This window comes from Lathamus discolor, chromosome 5 (genome assembly GCF_037157495.1).
Source record: "Lathamus discolor isolate bLatDis1 chromosome 5, bLatDis1.hap1, whole genome shotgun sequence".
In the NCBI taxonomy this organism is placed as follows: domain Eukaryota; kingdom Metazoa; phylum Chordata; class Aves; order Psittaciformes; family Psittacidae; genus Lathamus; species Lathamus discolor.
In genome coordinates, this window is record NC_088888.1 from 81,351,226 (window position 1) to 81,373,080 (window position 21,855).

The following is a 21,855-nucleotide window of genomic DNA, read 5'->3' on the forward strand; positions in this document are numbered from 1 at the left end:
GTGAACAAATGTGAATAAATGTCTTCGTGTGTCCAAACGTGTAATAGTCTGTAGAAACTGAGTGCTTTATCAATGACAAAAGAACAGGAGTCTGCTTAGTAGTGCCTATGTGTATTCATTGAAAAAGTTTGAGTTTAAGCAATGAAAAAACCCTTTTACATAATAGGTTTTACTCAGAATAATCAACTGGGACATCTCCAGCTAGGCTTCTCCTAAGGCTACTTGGCGAATAAATTAGTGAGCAATGAAATTAACATCTCTATAGGACCAAGGTTCCCTTGTTCTCAAAGCTTTTGGTCTTAACACTACATCAGGGCCACCAGCTTCCTCAGACTGCATGGTCCACATTATTCTTTCATCTTCCTGGCTGAACAACAGACCCCACCATTCAGTGCCTGGCATCACTGAACTCACATTTTCTTAATCTACCTGCCTTGATGCTGGCACAAGCAGCAGCCTTTTCTCTCTTTCCTTCTTTATATTCAACTGGCTCCAGAGGTCCGCCCTCAGAGCCTGCCAGGACACACACGTCTGTCCAGCCTCCACCTCCTTCCCTTTGCAAGATTAAAGCAGATCCAGCAGCCTGCACCTCCCTCCCTGCTGGGTCCTGCCTGGGGCAGGAGGAACTGTCTGCAGCCATTGACGCTTTTTTCTACAGGACTAATGAGAGTGAAGAAAAGTGTGTGACTATATACACCACACATTCACATGAGAGAAACGAAGAAAGCCAGCAGTGAAGATGAAAAGCAACTGGTAAGAGCAGAAGTGGGATTTGGAGAAATCTGTAAATAAGAGATCAGAATAGTTAAAGCTGTCCTTGCCAGCTGCTGCCTTTGTTATTTGGGTTTATGACAGCATTATATGAAAGAAATAGTAATGGAAAGAGCTTTGTTGACATGTTTTATTATAAGGCAAAACATAAAAGTTCTCATGTAAAGAAATTGTCTTGTCAAATCTGTTAGCAAATCCTTAACTTCAGGTTTTACACATTTAATGTACATGGCTCTGAGAAGAACGTCAATAACAAAATCTGTCAGAAACTACAGATTCATACCAGTTTTCTTTCTGTTCACAGGAAAATTACAGCATTCTTTTACTTGTGTAGTTTTCTGTGGTCTTTGATCTCAGCAACCATCCAGCACCAATCAAGTAAGGAGACAAACTCTATTTGCATTTCATCTTTCCGTAATTTTGACTATTAAGAGAATTATTCTGGCCTTATTCAAAACTAAAATCCTGTCTAGCTAGTCACCACAGAAGGGGAGAACTGTCAATGTATGTCTATGTATGTATGTATGCTTATGAGAAAGAGGGGAAAAAGCAAGAGCTCTGTATGTTATTTTAAACTCACTATTAGATGTATTTTTAAGGTAAGGATTAAAATCTGGGTATAGGTGGTAGATACAGAACACAAACCTCCTCCTGTATTTCAGTACCTCCGGTTGGATATTACTCTGCTATGTGTGGCAACAAACTGTTTCTACTTTATTTGCTGGGCACAAAATGTAAATGGCTGGATGCCAGCCATATGTCTCATCAAATAATATAGAATGAGGCCTTTTCTAAGCTGTAACGTGTCAACTTGAATGTACCCTTTAAGTCTATGTTGTCAGAAGGAAACCCACATTTATGGTTGAGACTTTGCAGCACACAAGAGGCTCTCTGTAGGTTAGAAATTAATCTCCTTCCAACTTGCACACTTCATTCTTCCCCATCCAGTCTCTACTAACATTTTCCAAGACTGACCTTGCACTGGACTTGCATATGACTCTTAAACTCTTCAAATAAATGTTTACTTTTCCTTTCTTAAATTATGGGAATCTAGTAGAATAAGCATCTTTCATGCTTATTCAAGGCTTTTTGATAATATTCTGAAAAATTAGATTTTGAAATTTGGTTTCCTCAGACAAATTTATTCTACTTTCCTGTTTGGATCAACAAAGAAAAAGGTCTGTAAGTTCTTCTTGCTCCCACCCTATATTTAATGAATAATCATTCTCTGATCAAATGTGGTACAGAAGAAGGTGGGGAAAACCTGGAATACCAGGATGGAAAAGATGCCAACAGTTTCTCAACAGCCTTTTTAGTTGGCATGAGGTTTTTTTAAGCTTCCTTGGTCAACTAGGGAGACGGTTGACTTAGGTAACTGGCCTTTTTTTCAAAGTTTACTTAAAACACCAAAAGTTCCAAACCAAAAAACCTCCTTACATAGCAGGCCTTCTTATGCTACAACTATTTCTCCATAGCTCTGCAAGAGAACTGTTATAAGACTCTCATTTGAAGGTTTGAAAAAATAAATCAGTCAAGTTACAATTTTAAATTTGGAGTTCTCTAGAAATGTATGCTTATTTTCTTAGACCTCGGGATTCACTGAGCACTGAGTGGTTTAAATTCTTATATACATCTAGTAATTATTATTATTTATAATTCTATTTAATTCATAATATAATTACAGTTGCTTCACTTAATGTTTTTAAGGTAACCTGAGGCACTGTGCAGGCACATGGTTAATAAATTCACCCTTTTTTGCAGGACTACCAGTCATTCTGGGTGCCAGTCAGAGAATTGATCTCTGCCCAACAATCAGGATTGGCCAAGATGACTTACCAGGCAAGTAGCATTCCGACTTTTTCAGGGAAAAGCTGCTGTTCAGAAACTTTATCAGGTTATATGCAGCTCTGTGACTGTATAATTCTCCATGTAAATTACAATGGAAGTTACATTCTGGACACGTCTCTTTTTTGTAGGCTTTGACCTGATTTCTCAGTTTCAAATTGAAAAAGCTGCTTCCCAAGGAATTATCCAGAGAGTAGTGGGCTCCACTTCTCTACAAGTGGCTTATAAATTGGGACCCAATGTAGACTTCAGGATCCCAACCAGGTAATATCCTTTGTTGTTTGACCTTTAAATATATATACATATTTTTCAATATTATCATTTAGGAGACAGATGTCCTCTCCATCTAGATCACCTCATTTGCAAAGCTTTTGGAAGTGGAATGAGGAGTTCAACTTTTTTGTCATTGCCACCACCAGACCACACTGATTCTGTAAGAGCAATTTCAAGGACTTCCACTTTCCTCTACCAATGATATTGCTCAGGGTTCCTCAAGATTTGTCAATAGAATGAGTTTCACCTCTAGGAAGTGAAGCCAAAAGTTGTTGATGACTTGAAAAGAGAGTGCACACACTTCTCTGAGGGCACACCTCCCATGCACACCTACGGGTTGGGCGGAGAAGAGATTCAGAGCAGCCCCGCAGAGAACGACTTAGGGGTATTGGTCGATGAGAAAGTGAACATGAGGCGGCAGTGTGTGCTCACAGCCCAGAAAGCCAACCGTATCCTGGCTGCATCAAAAGGAGTGTGACCAGCAGGTGGAAGGAGGTGATCCTGCCCCTCTACTCTGCTCTCGTGAAACCTCACCTGGAGTATTGTGTGCAGTTCTGGTGTCCTCAACATAAAAAGGACATGGAACTGTTGGAACAAGTCCAGAGGAGGGCCATGAGGATGATGAGGGGACTGGAGCAACTCCCATATGAAGATAGGTTGAGAGAGTTGGGGCTATTCAGCCTGGAGAAGAGAAGGCTGCATGGAGACCTCATAGCAGCCTTCCAGTATCTGAAGGGGGCCAATAAGGATGCTGTAGGGATCTGTAGGGATGGTAGTGATAGGACAAGGGGTAACAGGTTCAAAGTTAAACAGGGGAAGTTTAGATTGGACATAAGGAAAAAGTTCTTTACTGTGAGGGTGGTGAGGCACTGGAATGGATTGCCCAAGGAAGTTGTGAATGCTCCATCCCTGGTGGTGTTCAAGGCAGTGTTGGACAGAACCTTGGGTGACATGGTTTAGCCCCCCCCCTTTGGCAGGGGGCTTGGAAGTAGATGATCTTAAGGTCCTTTCCAGCCCTAACTATTCTATGATTCTATGAGGGAGTCAAAGAAAAGATAACAGGAGGAGGGTGAGGAATGTTTTCCCAAAACACTGATATAAAGGAATCTATCTGATCATGTAAGGACTGTAGAGACAAGGTAGGATAGAAACTGATGGTGGGGGTACTCTTTTTTGTTTGTTTGTTTATTTATTTCTGTCTTTTGAGATAACTGGTATATGCATGTTCCTGGCTGACTTATGGTCAATCTATAAAAGATGAAAACTATTTAGCATGTCACAGGCAAGTTGCAACAGGAGACAGGATTTAGGAATCTAATTGTATTTGTGTTTTACAGCCCAGACTTGCTGCCAGTGAAGGAATAGAGAGAGTACAGCTGGATAGAGATGTCTTTGCCAAACTGAGGCAAGTCTGGATTCTGGTCCAGCGCCTTATGTAATTAAGAATGCCTTAGCAATTAGTTGGCAAGACCTTTAATTGAGCTATTGTTCCAGCTAGGAATAATTGGAGTGCAAAATGTTTCTGACATACTCTGGCTATCACTGACAACTTTTCCTTGCTGCAGTCCTCCATGGCTTCTACCTTTGTAGCCATGAAGTTAAGCTAGTTTACAGCTTAACTGGTTGGTTACATTAGGTTCATGGCTACTTTCCATCCTCGTGGCAAATCAAGGCTGCTAGGGCATAAGTGTGACTCCAAACGCAGACAGCAAATAGGACCTTAATTTCACTAAAAGTTGGAGATACTCAGCTTTTCAAGTCATGCTTCATAGTTTAGGAACAGTCAGAACTTCCAAAGTGGTAAAATTTTCATTTTTAAGACAATTTAGATTTATTGCTATAGGTGGCTCTAGTGAGATATATGCTTGATATACATCAGTATCCCTGATCAAGCCTATACCAGCAGCTTAAACACATTGTGGCATCTGAGCTGGCTACTGCCTCTGGGCTTGTTGGTTGGGTATGGTGCTGTAGCATCATGAATCTACCACATTTTCAAGACACTTGTACTTTCAGTCAACACTGTGCTGTTACACTGCAATGCTACCTCATAGTATACCTGAAATTTGGCCTTGACTAGAGCTAGTCATCTGCACTCAAGCTAAATGTCTTGTCCTGGGGAATGGGTCAAGGCTTGAGTCCTGACAGTGCTCTAGAATATCAGTGTGCTGCTGCTCTGTCACTGAGCCTGGTCTTGCTGCTCTGCTCCAGAGTTGTTTCACAGTGTGCCTCTCTCAGTAAGCTGTCTCAGAAAGAGTGAAGTTGGCAGTAATTGGCTGAGGCTAACACCACAGGAGAGGAACACCTTAGGCCATTTCCAATAATTTTTTTAAATAGCAGAACTCTCCACATTATAATGTGCATGTGTTAGGTGGTGTTTACTGTTATGAATTGGGGATGATGAAATGGCTGACAAGCATTACAGGAATTAGCAAGCTATGCAGAGCACCTTAAAGAAGGCTGAGCATCTTTAATAGCATGGGCATAGCATGGGCTTTCTCAGATCAGGCACTGCAGCAGCCCTAAATCCCTGCTGCATTTCCCATTGGCCACCCCCCCGCTATCCTTTATTCACACTTGGAGTATTTAACGATAATGCAAATATTTCCTGGGGTACGTGCGTGCAGCAGCTCGCGGGCAGGTGAGGGAAGGGGAGGAGAGGGAAGGGGGCAGAGAAAGGAGAAGAGGAACGGACCCGAGGAGAGGAGGGTGAAAGGGAGGGGAAGGAGGAGCCGCCCCCCGCCGTGGAGCTGTCCGTGCCCGTGGTGCTGAAATACCGCCCCGCCCTGGCTGCGCGGGCCACGGGGACCGGGGGAGGTCGGAGGCGCGGGGGCTGCTGTAGCTGACGCAGGGCACTCACACGAAGAGTGTAATGCTCAGGTACCTGCCTCCGGCGCTGAGAGCTCCTGCTTCGCCAAGAGTCAGGGGAGGCAAAAGTAGAGTGAGTTTGGAAAAACCGTTCCCGAGGTGGGTAGCTGACATAGGCACGAATGCCCCTGTGCCATAGAGACACAGGGGAGGGACCCTCAGTAAAGACGTCAGGCAGCAGCAGGGTCCGTGCGCTTGCTCCACTGCAGAGATCTCCTCTCACACCTTTGTTAATGAGCAGCCATATTAGTACCAGGTAACACAAACAGCCGTGGACAGCGTCTTCTCTTGCCTTATGAAATAGGAAGGGGTCTTCCTAAGAAAGCTCATTCTCTGGCATAAGGTTTTCCAGGCTTTTGAGGAAGAGATAAGGAGGTGTGCATATGCATCGGAATGGCAAGCAAATCAACTGAAATATCAGCACAGAAGGCTTGCCTGACTGTCACTGTTCTGTCAGTACTTATCACAGATAGCAAAATGATTTTTTAAACTAAAATGTGATCATTGTACTAAGGCAGACAAGCCCATGTTAAGATGGTTATGGCACTGGAAGGAGAGCTTAGATGGTCACTACTCAGTGTATTTGTTCAGTATTTGCTGTAGCAACAGCTTATGCCTTGAAAAGCTTATGTAGCTTTCTTAAAGCAGTACAAATTATAGCTTGGTCTTTTTGCTGCTTAGCATACTTGCTAAGGTCCAGCAGAATGATTGTGTATAACTCTCGACTTTAGCTTCTCCCCATCATCTAAATAAATTCCCATTGGCTACCCTTGCTTCTAGCATAAAATCTGCTGAAGAACCAATATAGTGTTCTTCATGTAATAAGAAACTGCCATGACTCATACCCATTGCCTCTGAGAAGGTGAACCTGTCGTTTTTTAATTTAATATATGTACCTGTTGTAGGTGTCCAAGAGTTAGTAAGTACAAAATTATTACCAGTAATTTGGATAATAATGGTGTCAATTTTTAATGGCAAGGCTAAAAATAAAACTATTAGCACAAAGGAGTATATTCATGATATGTTTTCATATGGGGGAAAAGGGCTAGCTATCTTTATGTACTGGATGAAATCTTAATACTTTGACTTCACAAATACAGCTGTCACATCACAAAGCCCCTGTGTCCACATGGATAAATTAATGCCAGGGAACATTCCAAGGCATTCACACTTGATCATCTATACTGTTAAAATATTAGAAAAGACCCTGGCATGCTTTGAGTCCAGACTAGTTAGCACTCTTTAAAGAATTCCTGGGCACAGCCTGGCAGCTAACATAGGCCATGGACAATTCCCAATATGCGGCTTGTATGCAGTCATCGTATTTTGGAAGTAGGATGTTTAAACTTTTTCATGCCAGCTGAACTTAGTATCAGAGAAAAGTCCTGGGCATACTGATGGATCCCTAGGAAGCCTCTTTGGATGTCTCTTTGCCTGCATCCTCACCTCTGCCAAAAGTAAACAACAACATAAAAATTGAAGCCACCTTTTGAACAGTATTTATATTTGGGGCAGTGGTGTACTGCAGACCACTTTACCACGTGACATGACAAGCACACTGTGCTAAGAAATTATAAAATTAAGGTAGGAAGTTTATAAAGCATTATCAGTAAACTTGGAACATCCAGAGAATTTCATAGGCTGAATTCCTGGTTTTTCCTTGGGGAATAATGCTCTTCTGTGAAGTAATGTTCCCCAAATACATATGCCTGAAGGTCTGGCTTTCTAATTCCAGCCACCGAAGTTCTTGAGGTGCTTTTCTTTTTGCATTATGACTAAGATATCTTACATAGATACTGATGATGACAAATGGTAGTGGAAAAGACCAAATGCAGCTAAGAAGCTAATTAGGTCATAAGAAATAATTAGCTCAGAACTGGATGTTTCTGAAGAATAGAGATCAATGGAGGGCAGTGAGTCCTAACAAGTAACTTCTGTCTAATGACTTAGGACAGTTGCTTTTAAAAATGCTTAGCTAGATTTGATTGCTGTTTTCTATATGACGGCTGCCAGATAGTGCCTGCCATGTCAGCTAGGATTCTAGGAGGCTTCAGGAGGTGCAAACACAAGTGTCTCCAGCTTGGGCAAAGGAACCTGGGGCCATGATAGTGCATTATCATGTGGCTGGCCAGAAAAGCAAACTATAGCGGGTTGTACTAACATTTCTAAAATCTTTCTTTAGCAAGGATGATGTCCATTGTCTCAATGGACAATAATGCTCACCTAGTAAATTAACTTTTAAAGAAACAGGCTTAACAAAATCAGCAGTTACTTTGTAGTATTCAAGTCAGTATAAAGCTAACCTTTTAACATTCTCTGCTGCTCTTGGTGAATCCTGAAATCAGTGAGATTACTCAGAGCTTGCACCACCTAGTCAGATGACTTGTCTTGGTTATATTGGTGCTTTGGTAGAATAGTTAGGGTTGGAAAGGACCTTAAAATCCTCTAGTTCCAAGCCCCCTGCCATGGGCAGGGACACTTCACACTAAACCATGCCACCCAAGGTAGGTAGGACTTAGCTTTGAAATATCAAAGAAATCTTCCTGGTAAGGATTCAGGCTACAGGATTGATAAGAGTCTTAGATGTCTCTTAGGTTTTTATGAAAAAGATTAAAAGAAAATAAGTAAGTAAAAATGCTCTGATGGCTTATATGCCTGTCATTTTTAAGGGGTTAGGAAATCTGTCAGGACTGAATTTGGTCTTTCTGCTTGACATATTTTTTCATATTAATTCTTCCTTTGTTCACTTGCCTGATTCTAAATTTAAAATTGTTTGATTTCCTTCCATAAAGTTGTGGAATTGGAAACATATATGTTAAAAATAATGTACTGAATTAATTGAAGTGCTTACATAGATAGCAGCTTTGCAGGGAGATGAAGGAATAACTTCTCTACAATTATTTATTTAAATATCATGGTAAATCTGCTGCAGTTTCCAAGTATTTAGCATTTTAAGCTGCTAACTTCAATATAATTTTATTTATGTAAGGATTACAGGCTCTGTGAAAAACTGTGCACTAAAATACACTGAAACCACTAAAGCCAATGGAATGGCTTTTCATTACCATTGGAATAACTGAGGTGAGAATCTGTTTCTGCATTACTTGAAGAATTAGAGGTATAAATCTTACACAGTAACAGTTCCCTGCAGATTACCTTTCTGGCAATGGGTCATGCTCTGCTTCATTATGTTGAGTCACATTGCTGACACCAAGTCTTTAGTCTAAAGTCAGCAGCTCTTCTGATTGGTTATTGAAAGTTTTTTAAAGAGTGAATATTTAACCATGGTGTTGCAGTGACTTTGTATCTTTACTGTTCTCTTATAATTACATTTACCATTTAGTTTTCTCTTACCAGTGTTAAAAGCTCTTATACAATTTTTGCCCTTTGTACGTCACTTGGAAAAGTTGACATTTGTTTTCTACCTTAATTTCTGAAAAAGGAGGACCATTATGATGGCTCGTAAAGGACAAACACTATAGTTAAATATGGTGCAAAGTTTCATCAGTATTGCCATGACAGCAAAGCTTAGTACAGAGAAAGAGTGAAAACCTCTCCTCAGAGGATCTGGGATCAGTGTTGTTTCCTTTAGCTGCAGAGCTCAGCATATCAGATTCACTGGAGCCACTGAACTTAAGAAAGTGGAGTATCACAGAGAGGCTAGTTAAAAAAATTACCTAACAATATCACCTTCAGTATGGTAGTAGTAAAACCAGCTCTTGTTTATGAACAAATGGCGAGATTCAGTAACTGAAGATATTAGTGACTCAGATGAGCTAATATTTTAGCAGTAGAAGATTGAAATACTTATTTTGGGGATATTATATAGCGAGAAGGACACAGAGAGCCATAAAGGGCATGCTGAACTGGATAAGCAGCTTAGTAACAGTGAACGTGTGTCTGGAGAGGGGAAGAGAGTATCTTCTTGGAGCAGGAAAGAGCATATAATCATGTTGTGTAAGCTAGAAGCCTGATGCAAGGAAGGATAGTGGAAAACAGTAAATACTGGAAAGCATTCAGAACAAGAGGAGATGTCCACACATTAACGGTTGCATTTGAGGTTGCCAGACACAAACTGGAACAAACAATGATAGAACACATTAGATAAAATCCTATAAAAAAGCCCCAGCTGTGACAGATGACTGCATGTGCAGTCAACAGAGACACAAGTCATAGAAAATAACAGACTGTTTAAAGATACTGGCAAGGAACCCCCTCTTCCACTTTGTGTATCTCCACAACTTGTGCAATGAGATAACCTTCCAGCTAAACCTTCCCCTTCCTCATACACCAGCTTTTAGGTGTATGTAAAGGCTCTTGAGGAAAAAGTAGAAAAAACAACGGTTCAGGTAGTATATAATACTACCCGAATTAGGGTACAAAATCAGATGAAGCTGCTGCTGCGCCAGGCTTGTTCTGGTCCATACTGAAATCTTACTGAGGCTGTGCCGTCGCCTGCTGGAATACTGTTGCATTACAGCTTTGGACACTAATACCAAACTGCAAACTGTGGAGATTTTATCTGGAAGTACCCTCTTATTAAATCAGTAATCATCATGCATACGGAATCAGAACTAATTTATGCAATTTTTTTCTTTTTTCTTTTTTTTAATGTTGTTTGCCTTTTTTTTTCTTTTCCCCTTAGCCTAGAGCCTGAGGTTCACTGATGCTGGCCAAATTGCTGCTGAGATAGGCTTAATCTGCCATTCAAAAATAATCTTTGTTCAAAATGCCTACTTGCCTGAGAAGTTATTCTAATGAATGCTGGTGGCAAAATAGCTTTGCATGCCTCCATACTTAATACATTTATTCAAATACAACTTATTAAATGTTAATAAATGGTAACAAATTTATTGATGTTAGATGGATTATGACATTAAAATTTTACAATCCGTAGCATATGAGAAGGCATATTTCTTAAATATTCTATTGCATTCACTGACACATTTGAGATAAAAAATTACATCACTGTTTTGAATGCTGACACAGCCAGTAGAACTTGTGTGTCCAAATCTCACATGTAATAGGAGTTGCAAAAGAATGAAACATTTTATGTGACAAACCTATCGCCTGCTACTTGTAGTCTTGTGGTTGAATGTCACAGGACATAACACATTTTTAGTGTGGGCTCTTACTATGCGTGCATTTGCCATGAATGTTTTGTTGAATGATTTTTGATGAAGCAATAGCTAATACATTAACAAAATGGTTATCGTCAGGCTGAACAAGAAAATGCTTTTGCGAAAGGCATTCTTGTCTTCAAAACCAAACGAGATCTGTACTGACCAAGTGGTCAATTATAAAGTCACACTATGTTGATTGATTTGGTAAGTATAACAGTAGGAAACAGCATAATCACCAGATAAGCTTTCTAAATCTGAAATAGGAGGCTGATGTTGCTCCATCCATTACACTTACAAAGGGTTATCATAAATATTGTACAATGTTGGAAGAGCCCATATTTCTGAACCAGTTCCTGTTGCCATTATCAACACTAATGAGTCAAAAGGACATCCCATTTTGGGACTCTGCATGCAGGAAGAGCACTGATAAAAGCATGGCTGAAATACGTTTCAACTGAGAAACTGTTTCTTGTTACTCTGTGGTGATGTGTGGAGCTTTTCAGAACAAATACACAACAAATTTACTGTATTTTGATCCTACACAGTGCCATATATTCCAATGGACTGCCAGATGAATATTCCTTTCTAACTACTTTTCGGATGACTGGGGCCACACTTCAGAAATACTGGACTATTTGGCAGATACAGGATTCTTCAGGAAAAGAACAAGTCGGAGTGAATCTTAATGGTCAAATGAAAAGTGTTGAGTTTTCTTATAAAGCAGCAGATGGAAGCCTCCAAACTGCATCATTTTTGCATTTGCCTTTCTTGTTTGATTCCCAGTGGCACAAGCTTATGATAAGTGTGGAAGCAAACAGTGTCACACTTTTTATTGACTGTATTAAAATAGAATCCTTAAACATAAAACCAAAATCGAAAATCAGCATTGATGGTTTTGCTGTGCTTGGAAAACTTAAAAAAAATCCTCAAATTTCAGTTCCGGTAAGTTCCAAAATCTTTTATTACTGCAAATGTGTTTTATAGGATCTTTATACTTGACAATTTTTTGTGGAATGAATCTTCAAATGTTTTCTGAAAACAGCAACAGCAGAAAATAACAGCTCCCTGGCACGTAAGTACTAGCTTTGCTTTTTAAATTTTGCACGTATACCCATGTAAGGTAAGAGATGATCCAGATGTCTTATGTCTAAGTTTCAATAATGAAATTTCTCGGACATCCACACTTTTGTCAATGGATTTTGCTCTGTTTGGATGTATCAGTTGGGTGTTCATCTGCTTATCTCATATGTGGAGCTTGATCTAGAAGGAAGTCTCAGGACATGGATTTGTGGGCTATACTTCACACCAAAGAGAGCAAAACATTTGCTTAGCAAGAACTGGGACTCCTCTCATATGTGTGCAACGACCATCAGCTAGAGATAGTTAGATGTGTCACTGGCGGAATAAGTACTTTAAATCCTTAATAGAAAGGGAATATCTCCTGTAAGGGAGATGATTGACAGAGGTCCTTTTTGATATACTCTGATGTTCACACAGGAAGTGAGCCCACATTTAAATCTCAGCACTACATGACTGACTTAGACAGTGAACCTCTTGTTTATGACTCCTGTGAGGGATCTGTGTAACATCAGAGACTAGATCCAGTCCAAGCAAAGGTCTCAACAGAGCTGAGACAAAGCCCACCATTTCCCCAATAGCTTCTGGTGGCTAGATTAGGACACCCCACCCCCCACTTCATGGCTGCTGTGAACCCCTTTGTTACATATATGACCTTCCGTGTGCATTGTAGTAGAGACCTAAACTCACTATGCAGTGCTCCTTTATTCTGTATAGCAAGAGCAGGCAGTGAAATACTTATTCTATATCCTGTTAGCGGATTTAATGCTGAAGATATCCTCTTCATGCTACTACATTGCAAGGAGACTTGTTTTGATGGGTAAATACTGAATGGTTTGGTGCCTTTCAATAAAGAAAACTAAATATGGAAAACCTCAGGGATTTTATCATTTGATTATCTGATTTAGTTCCTGAGATGAGCAATTAAGGTAAGACACATACAAAGGGATATACCTGTAATTTCTGACAAAAAAAACTAAACAACTGTATCTGTCAAATAGCACTTTGGCTTTCAGACATCCTTCAAAGTGTTTTTTTGACTAGTGTTTTTTCAGCTGCTGAGTTACAATGCACTTTATGCTGAATAATGTGACAGTTTTGTCCCATAGTAGCACTAAATGACATTTAAGACTTTGGGAATGCTATTTCCGAATTCACTCTGTAAATTAAAATAATATAGTTCCAAAATACAGTAGAAAAAACTGCAGAAAATATTGCAAAGTACCTTTCCAAAGTTATTTTCCAAGGCTCCTGTTTAAGTGTGTTAGGAACATACAACATGAATGGTAATGTGTGTATATATATATAAAAGTATCTTTTTTATATATATAGGATATCCTATCCTATAGGATACTCATTTCAAAACAAGCTGAACAGTAAAAAAGAATCAGCTAATCAACGTAGCATAACCATTTTCCACATCCCTACATTGAAGTCTTTCTTCAACTTTGAAATAAAAAGAGCGCTGAGATAAAACTTATTAAGTATATTTCATGTTGACTGCAAAAAATGTGGCCACAGGATAATCAGCATTGTATAAACTTGAAAGGGAAAATGTTGCAAAAAAATAAGTTTCTTATGCTTCATCACCTCTGTATGTACAGGTTACTCTATTGCACGGGATAGAAATCACTTTTATTTGAAAAATTATGGCAGAAAGCTGCCCCAGGTATCTGCCAGTGGCTCTCTAGTGTGCTGCTATAGATGTGAATTAGGAAATATCAACAGCTGAAAAGTTATGCTAATTCTGTTGGAAACAAAAGTTAGTCTTTAAAAATGTCACTCAAAAGTAATCATCTGGATCTGATAATGTAAGGATTAGCTGCATACATGTCTTAGATTTGCTAACTGGTCTGGGGGATGCTGGGGGATGAATGTATGGGATGATGAAAACATTACATATTCTATACATGCTACTACGATGAAAAAATTCTATCGCAATTTTGCATTTCTCTTTGGAAAGGTACTTAGATTAAATGCAAAGAGAGTTATAGGTATTAACATAACAGTATTACAACACCTAGTGTATAGTGCTACAGTAAACCATGATTCCAAGCTAAACACAGAGTCATTCCCACAAAAAACAGAAGGTTCCTGGTGCCTGTTGAAGCAATGATTTGAAATGGCAGCCTACAGACTAGGAGAAAGATGTGGTATTGAGGTCACCTCAGCAAGAACTTGGACTTCTTTCCCTTCTCTGTTGGTGCTCTGGCTGAACTTTGGCTAGGATTAAAGAAGGAAAAACAGCAGAAGAAATCTGGAATTTTATCCCACCTCCTCCCCAGCCCATGTTTTGGAGAGACATGCTTTTTTTAGCAAGGTATGAGGAACACTGATTACCCTAGACTCTTCACACAGCTGGTGGAGGAAGAGTGTCTAGCATTAAAATCCACCTCATCTGTGTTTAAGCACATATAACATTAGGCACTAGTGTGAAGCTACATTAAGTAGAGGACACTCTTCTTCAATGATGAAAGGACAAAATGGAATTAAGCCATTTTTATAGTTCACCACTTACCACGCAAAATATTTGTTTATACCTTTAGCATGTTTCTGGGAATATTCAGTTATATTTACTGTATTTTACAAAAAAACCCCCCACAAGACAAAAAAGTCAAATCTATGCATAAGGTAGACCTTAAAACAGGAATGTGAGATGTACTTTTTAAGGAAAAAAAAAAAAGAAAAGAACTTCTGGAACAAATTACAAGGCAAGGAAGAACAGAAGTATCACATTACATTTTAAGCTGAGTTTGGATGTCTAAAAATACTCTTTAATTCAGACAGACCTGTGGGTTTGACATGGGACTCACTAGACTATATTGCATGGCCTACGCTGTATAGCCAAAAATGGCAATGGTAGTGATCCAATCAGATATAAAAATGTAGATGTAGGAAGACCATATTCACTGAAACTAGGATAAAGAAATTACACAATCTGATGGGCTAGCAATTTTAAAATGGCTGTTTCTATTGCACAAGTTTCTGGTTTAGCCTGTGTATTTAGTTTCTTTTTAAATTGAGTAAATAAATCTATCTTTGGGTATATTCTAGGTTTATCGTTCAACTTGCTTGACTAAATTCAGTTTAAATATCTTAGTAGTCTTGATTATTTAATATGTCCCAGGCACAATTTCTAACTTCTTTCTAGGCATTGTTTAAGTATATTACTTGCAGTGTTAGAACTTTTAAAGGACATACATTTTGTGTTTCTTCTTCTTCCCTTCCTCTCCCCCCCAGTATTCTGAGTGCTCTATTTATCTCACAGAATAGGTCAGCTTCTTATAGATGCACTGCAATACATGTCATTTTAGAAGACAATCTTTATTGCTTGTTGTTCCTATGATTGCCTAGGAGAGTAATACATAGAGTTCCATTAGAAACTACAGCTTACCTTTAAGCCTTTACAAAGGCTCAGAACAGTGTTTTATGGAGGGGAAATTCTTGCACACATTTACAGCTGCATTTATCTTTTTCTAGATAAAAAAGAAAATAGCTCTTTTTATCTAAAAGTAATTCAAATAATCCACTATAAACTCTAAACAATATAATATATATCATCATTTCAAAACTGAAAAAGAACTTATTTCCTAAATCATGTGTTTGTTATATAAAGGTAAGGCCATTCATTTCATACTGCTCAAAGACTAACTGCTGTGAAGTTATATAAACTGCCTTAGTTTCTGCAATTTCAGAGGCAGTACCCAGATTTTCTCACAATAGACACTAAGCACTTTGCTAGAAGTTCTTCTTGGTCATTACTTAACTGACATTTAATGCTGCTAACTAGTTCAGGGCAGCTACATGACTTTTAATATCTAAGAGGAAACTGCATATCAGTATTTGCTGAATAGGGATTAATTTACACCATAGAACAGATTGTGTCCATGTACTGTAAAAAGTCAAATCTAATTTTTTTTTTCACCCTGTGAAAGCTCATATTTAGAAAGCTGAACCCTTGCTATGGAAAGACAAATAACACCAGAATTCACTCTACTGACCTATGGCATGAAAAAAGATAAAAGGAAAGAGATGCTTTAAAAACCCATTAGAGAGATGTAGGAAAATGGATAAAACATATTTAAAATAGCTGTAGAATTAGATACGTTTATGTGTGGCTTATTCTTGGTCACTTAAAAGTACAGTGGATAGCAGACCCTCCTTAGAACAAACATAGATATCATTGACGTGAGGGTCACAGTTTCCCTTAAAGCCTATGGTATTGCTAAAAGCTCTCCTGAGACTGATGCTATACTGAAAATACTGCCCTAGATATTTAGGTCTTACATACATCTTACTTAACCTTCACCTCCCTCGTCTAAAGCACTAATAAGACAAGTGAATTGCATAGCTGATACTGAGATGTGCAAAGCTGTGGGCACTTACAGGCAGTTCCATTGAACTTCAGCGGACAAAATGTTGAACAGACAGACAGAACTAATCCAATTATATCTGTGCAAATTAAGATGAAATAAAATCCTGTAGGAATCTTGGAAAATGGATGTCAGAAATATTGTCCTATGGGTCTTGAATACTATGGTTCTTAAAAGATCACGTTTGATAGCTTTGCTTTATAATTACCCCTGATTTATCTGAGGTTCATTTCGGAGAACTTTGTGCCTGTACTTCATCCTTCATAACACTTTGCACTGATATTGACAGAACATCTACTTGATACGTCTTCAAAATAACGGCATTCTTTTAATCAGCTTAACATAGTTGACAAGATCATTGTGAAATATTGGTGAGGGAAAAGGTACTTTGAGAGCAAGGCTAGGGAATATTTGCCCTTCTCTCACCTCTCCTAAATCAATGGGAGGGCAGTCACACTTTTTAGTATCTTGCCAACAAAAAAGTTTTATTTCTCTTTTTAAAAAAGTCAGACAGGTTTTATCTCAATTTTTGCTTTATATAGCCTCAAAACAGTGACAAAAGCTCTAAGCAAAAGCATTACAGAGCAACCACAGTTTATTTTTTAAAAAAATAATGCTGTCTGACTAAGCAACTGTGAACTAAGAAATGTCAAAGCTGCATTTACAAAATATTTCAACTCCTTTAACATTTCACATTGTGCTACAGCGTTTTGTAAATGATGATAGGTATTTTTTTTCTGTGTCGGATGACTGCTTCATTTATTCTGACTTTCTTTGTGTGTCAGACTCATGAAAGTATCAGGCCTTAATGCTCACCGCTCAAGTTCCATCTTGAACAAAACAAAGTGATTGGGCATTGAAGAGCACTGGAAGAAAACATGAGACACTAAAAGCATTTCCTGACTCAGTGAGTCAAGTTCCCACTGCAGCAAGCAATCACATCATATTAATAGGTGAACCTCTTTATGTTCAAAGTTGAAAAACTGGGATTAAACTTAAAAAAGTATTCTCTTAAGACACAGATATTGGCACTTGGACAGTCATGCATCAAAGTCTAACACAACTCAGTCATTAGCATTCGATCATCTCAAATCTTTCTCACCTTAGTATAGAAACCAAAACTAGACACACACACACAAGACAAAAAAGAGGTAATGTTTATGTACATAAAAAGCCAGAATGTGCTGATGCAGATAACGGCTGTTGGTGGTATACCTTAAAGGTAATTTTTTCAGTCTTTACAGATTTTGTACCATGTTTTAAGTTGAAAGTACAGATTAAGACAATTGATTTCAGTTACAGTTGTTACCAATCAGCCTTTTTACATAACCTATACCCAGATGCTTTATTTCAGGCATCCAATTCCTTCCCCCAGCCCCAGGCAGAATATTCCCTAGTGGAAAGTATTCTCTAGTGGAGAATATTCTCCACTGTGGCTATTCTGAGTCAGATATTTTGTCAGCACTCTTAGAAGAATTATGAGGCAAAAGTAGTCTCATTCAGTGGCATCTGCCTGCCTTTTCCACAAAGCCATTTTTTTTTTCTTTTTATTTACCACCTTTTGCCCCATTTACTTCCAAATTTACAGTTTCTGCAGTATGGGAATCATTTCCACAGCCTTGCTTATTCTGTCTTGTAAATGAGGGATTATTCTAGGGAAAGAGTGTGGAATTACAGAATTTCAGACTACATACAGATTAAATTTGTACAGGCAACCTCAATTACAACATTTCCTAACTACTGAATGGATGAGTTATAAATTTTAATATTATTTAACATAATTTTAATTTTATATTAAACACGCAGACTGAAAAAGTAGAAATTCTTCACTTAAAACCAAGTATATCTTAATTTAAATTAGTTTATTTAAATCAGAAATAGATTACAAACTGCTTTAGAGCCAATTATTGACCTCTTTCCCTCTGCTAGTAAGCTTCAGAAGTGAATATTGTAGAGACTCAGAACCTAGTTGTACAATATGAAATAAATTATCATATAGGTATCATTTGATCTCATTTTTATGCCCCTTTAAGGATTCTCATCTTCAGATTCCAGATACCCTCTTATTTTTACTATTGTATGGCTGCCTTGTAGTATTAAATTATAGTAAACATTCAGTTCTTTTATATGTATATGATGACATTCAGTTACCTAGTACTAAGGACTGGGAAAAGTTTTAAAATGAGAATTAGATAAAGGAGGTAGAGAATAGACACAAGGCTAGTGGTGTCAGATAACAAGTAAAAGAAACTAGGGTGCTGCCTCTTTTGTGCCCTAGTCTCAGCACTCTGGAAACTGTGATGACTGCAAAGTAAACAGAACAGTAGAGATGCGATAATGAGGACTTCAGGAGTGGCAGCACTGCAGTGGTGAAGGGGAAAGCAAAAGAAAAAAGTCAGAAAAGCAACTTGTGGATATGTGGGTGTCTTGCAGAGATCTTAAAGGACTTCAGACTCAAAGCACTTATTAGCTCTAGCAGTCAGTATGCAACTACATCAGCGTAAGGATGGTGGTGGGAGAGAATGACAGTCTGCCTTCTGCACAAAAAGCAGTGAGGAAGCACAAAGACATTATATTGTGGGAGGGATTGTGGGGAGCTAGTTTAGCTCAATAGAATAAGAGGAAAGACTCAGAGCAGGAAAGAAATAAGAAGTGAAATCAGTCTTTTCCATACCAGGGTTTTATGTTGTAACAAGAAAATACCCCCCTATCCATCTTTCCTCCAAAGTCCTCAGCCATCTATAATGAAAAGAAAGGAATAGGAGCCTCAAAATTTTGTCATCAAACTGGGAAACCTCTGGAAAAAGCACTCATTAGTGGTTCGTAATCTAAGATAATACTATGTGTGATGGGAAGGGAGAACAATCCAAGACTTTTAAACTTAGATACAATAAATATATACAATTTAATATGTACAATTTAATATGCTTCTGGTACTTAGAATTCCATATGATGCATTATATGCCAACAGATATACTGCTGAAGCTGTATGCTTGAGCTATTCAGTACCTTTCAGCAGAGGGCATGTTTTCTAATCTATATAGCACATCAAGCAAGTTTGGATTGCAGTTTGTGTTGCAGTTTTACAAGAAGAGGGTTGCCTTAATCCTCTGTCATTTTCCAGTGCAAATACAAAAGTTCAAAGATGTGGAATTTCACAGATGTATATTAGTCAGCTGCAGGCTGTTGCCAATGTGCATATGATCCTGTTTTTTGAACTTCTCATGCTGTACCACATTTCTGATCTCAGGCCTGTCATTCTTCGTGGACACAACTGTCAGAGAAAAATCTTTCTGTGTGTCTAATAAAACCACCGCACAGCACGAGGAAAAAATGCCTGTGGTTACAAAAAACATGTAAAAAATGACACCTGACAAATCTCTCCTTCTCTTTAAATCCTTCCGCGAGTTTATGCCCTTCTTTAAAAGGCCTCCACAGGTAAGGGTGGGGGAATGCAGGGTGATGCACTGCTCTGGACTGAGCTCTTAGAGTCACCCGTAGCTATTATCACTAAATGCCTGCTTTTTGAAACATTCCGTCACCCGATCAGTGTCCCTCCTATTACACCCTTGGCCAGTGTGCCCCCCTTACCCAAATTAACGTCATCTTTATCTCCTTTGCTAGTTCGAAATCCAATGGATGGTGATTCACTGCGACCCCCTGCGACCCCACCGCGAAGGCTGCGGCGAGCTGCCGGCCCGGGTGAGCGCCGCGCCCTGCCCTGCCCTGCCCTGCCCTGCCCTGCCCTGCCCGCCGCCCGGCTGCCACCGAGTCCCTGTCTGCCGATGCAGCTCACAGAAGCCCTAGTTTCTCTTCCCATTTCTGGCCCGAGATGCCTGTTTTTTACCATACCTGCCTGGAATTTGGTGACTTTGGAAATCCGGCTCCGAGCTGCAGCAGCCTCATTTTAACCCTTCCGTGACTTACTTTCCTCAGCCCCTCTCCTGCGGGAGACTTCTGAAAGTGGTGCCTTGCAGACGGGAGGGATTTCCGCAGCTGCCGCTTTAGTGGGGAGCCTGACGGCATGAAACCCGTGGCAAGGGGCGGGGGACGGTGAGGGTCGGTGCCCAAAGCAACAGCAGCGGGGCAAAGGGTTAATGTGCTGCCAGCATTCAGTCCTCCCCTCCCCAGCCTTCAGTCTTCCTCCAATCCCTGCGACCCTCCCCGAGGCGATAGCGGGCGGCCGTGAGGGGCTGCCGCAGGGTTCACCTTTCCGCCGCTGGCCCTAGCAGCTGCTCCGCTGCCATGGCTCTGCGGGGCCTCTTGCCTCTGGGGCTTTTCCTGCAAGTTTGCCTCTGCCTAGCTCAAGTAAGTTTGACTTTGACTCTGGTTTTCTCTCTTGCAGATAAGCCAGACGGTAATCGAGGTAAGTGTGAGGAAGGGATGGTGTTCCATGCTCAGGGAAGAGATGTGGGCGAAGAGAGGCTAAATGCACTTTGTCATGCCCTGCCACTGACCTGCTGGAGGGTTTTCTCTCCCATGGTATCTGTTAGCTGCCCCTGACATGGTGCTGGTAAAGGCAGATTGACCGCAAGGCAGTGGGTGCCATGTGTGTGCCTTCATGGTGCTACCTGGTGGGCCTCACCTGGTGACATGGCTGGGCTTGAGCTCCATCTACAACTGGCTGGATTATTACTGGGAAGACTGGTGTGCAGAGGAAAGGTGTCCAGTGCAGCAGCACTGTGTGTAGCCAGTGGCCTTTGCCCAGCAGAAGGGCCCGGGCCAGCCTTCTGCTCACAGAGCACCGTTGTGGGGCTATGGCCGGAGCTTACTCCGAGGAGAACAGAGCCCCCCATTATAGGTGTGGAGACCTGTAAAAGCCTTTCGCTAGGTTTCCACAGGCTGGTGGCGCCTGCCGCCTCCCCCGTGGGAGGCTGATGCTTTGAGAAAGCGTCTCTGTAGATGCTAATGTAACCCTGAGGAACCAGGGGAAACTGCTGAGCATGCCAGGGAAGGAGGGAAAGGGTTGTTTTAAGTTTTTACCAGCTCTTAGGAAGACTGTATCCTTTGTGCTGGCTGCATGAGTAATTAGAGTAGCTCAGTGAATTTCACTGTCTGATCCTCAAAGATCACTCTGTTCCGGTTACCCTGTCATTACCATATGGCATTTGGATCCTGCTGGATGAGGGACTTAAGTCCCCCTTGCCTTGCCCTGCCAACATTGTGGGGTGCAGGAGGGTGGCTGGCACTAGGAAGGGGGGTTTAACAACTCATCCCATGAGGGGAGCATTGCTGGTCATCACAGCAACAGCTGAGATGGGATACAGGGCCTGTGTGTCCTGATGTCCATGGAGTGAGGACACGGCAACTCATCACATCTGTGACCCCCTGACTAACCCATAGAAGCTGTTTTCTGTTGTGCCAGTGCACCCAGACTGGCTCTCATGGCTTTGCAAGGCTTTAATTGCTCCTTTTTATTCCTTGTCAGAGAGGTCTCCCTGGTCCACCAGGCCCCCCGGGTCCACCAGGGCCACCAGGAGTTCCGGGTATTGATGGCATTGATGTAAGTGTCTCCCATGCCCTGC

The 21,855-nt window shown here is 40.3% G+C and overlaps 1 protein-coding gene across 2 annotated transcripts in view; it reads left to right on the forward strand.

Annotated features, from left to right (window-relative positions):
• Positions 1 to 739: 739 nt before the first annotated feature.
• Positions 740 to 21,855, forward strand: part of COL9A1 (collagen type IX alpha 1 chain) — a 68,472-nt gene continuing 47,356 nt past the window's right edge. The window contains exons 1-8 of one of the 2 annotated variants that reach the window (XM_065679153.1): positions 740 to 753; positions 1,076 to 1,149; positions 2,533 to 2,610; positions 2,748 to 2,880; positions 11,426 to 11,822; positions 19,955 to 20,032; positions 20,676 to 20,696; positions 21,759 to 21,833. In XM_065679153.1, the coding sequence (XP_065535225.1) occupies positions 740 to 753; positions 1,076 to 1,149; positions 2,533 to 2,610; positions 2,748 to 2,880; positions 11,426 to 11,822; positions 19,955 to 20,032; positions 20,676 to 20,696; positions 21,759 to 21,833 (870 nt within the window). Of the gene's footprint in view, positions 754 to 1,075; positions 1,150 to 2,532; positions 2,611 to 2,747; positions 2,881 to 11,425; positions 11,823 to 19,954; positions 20,033 to 20,197; positions 20,639 to 20,675; positions 20,697 to 21,758; positions 21,834 to 21,855 lie in introns of those variants that run through there. The other variant, XM_065679154.1, reaches the window with a different exon arrangement.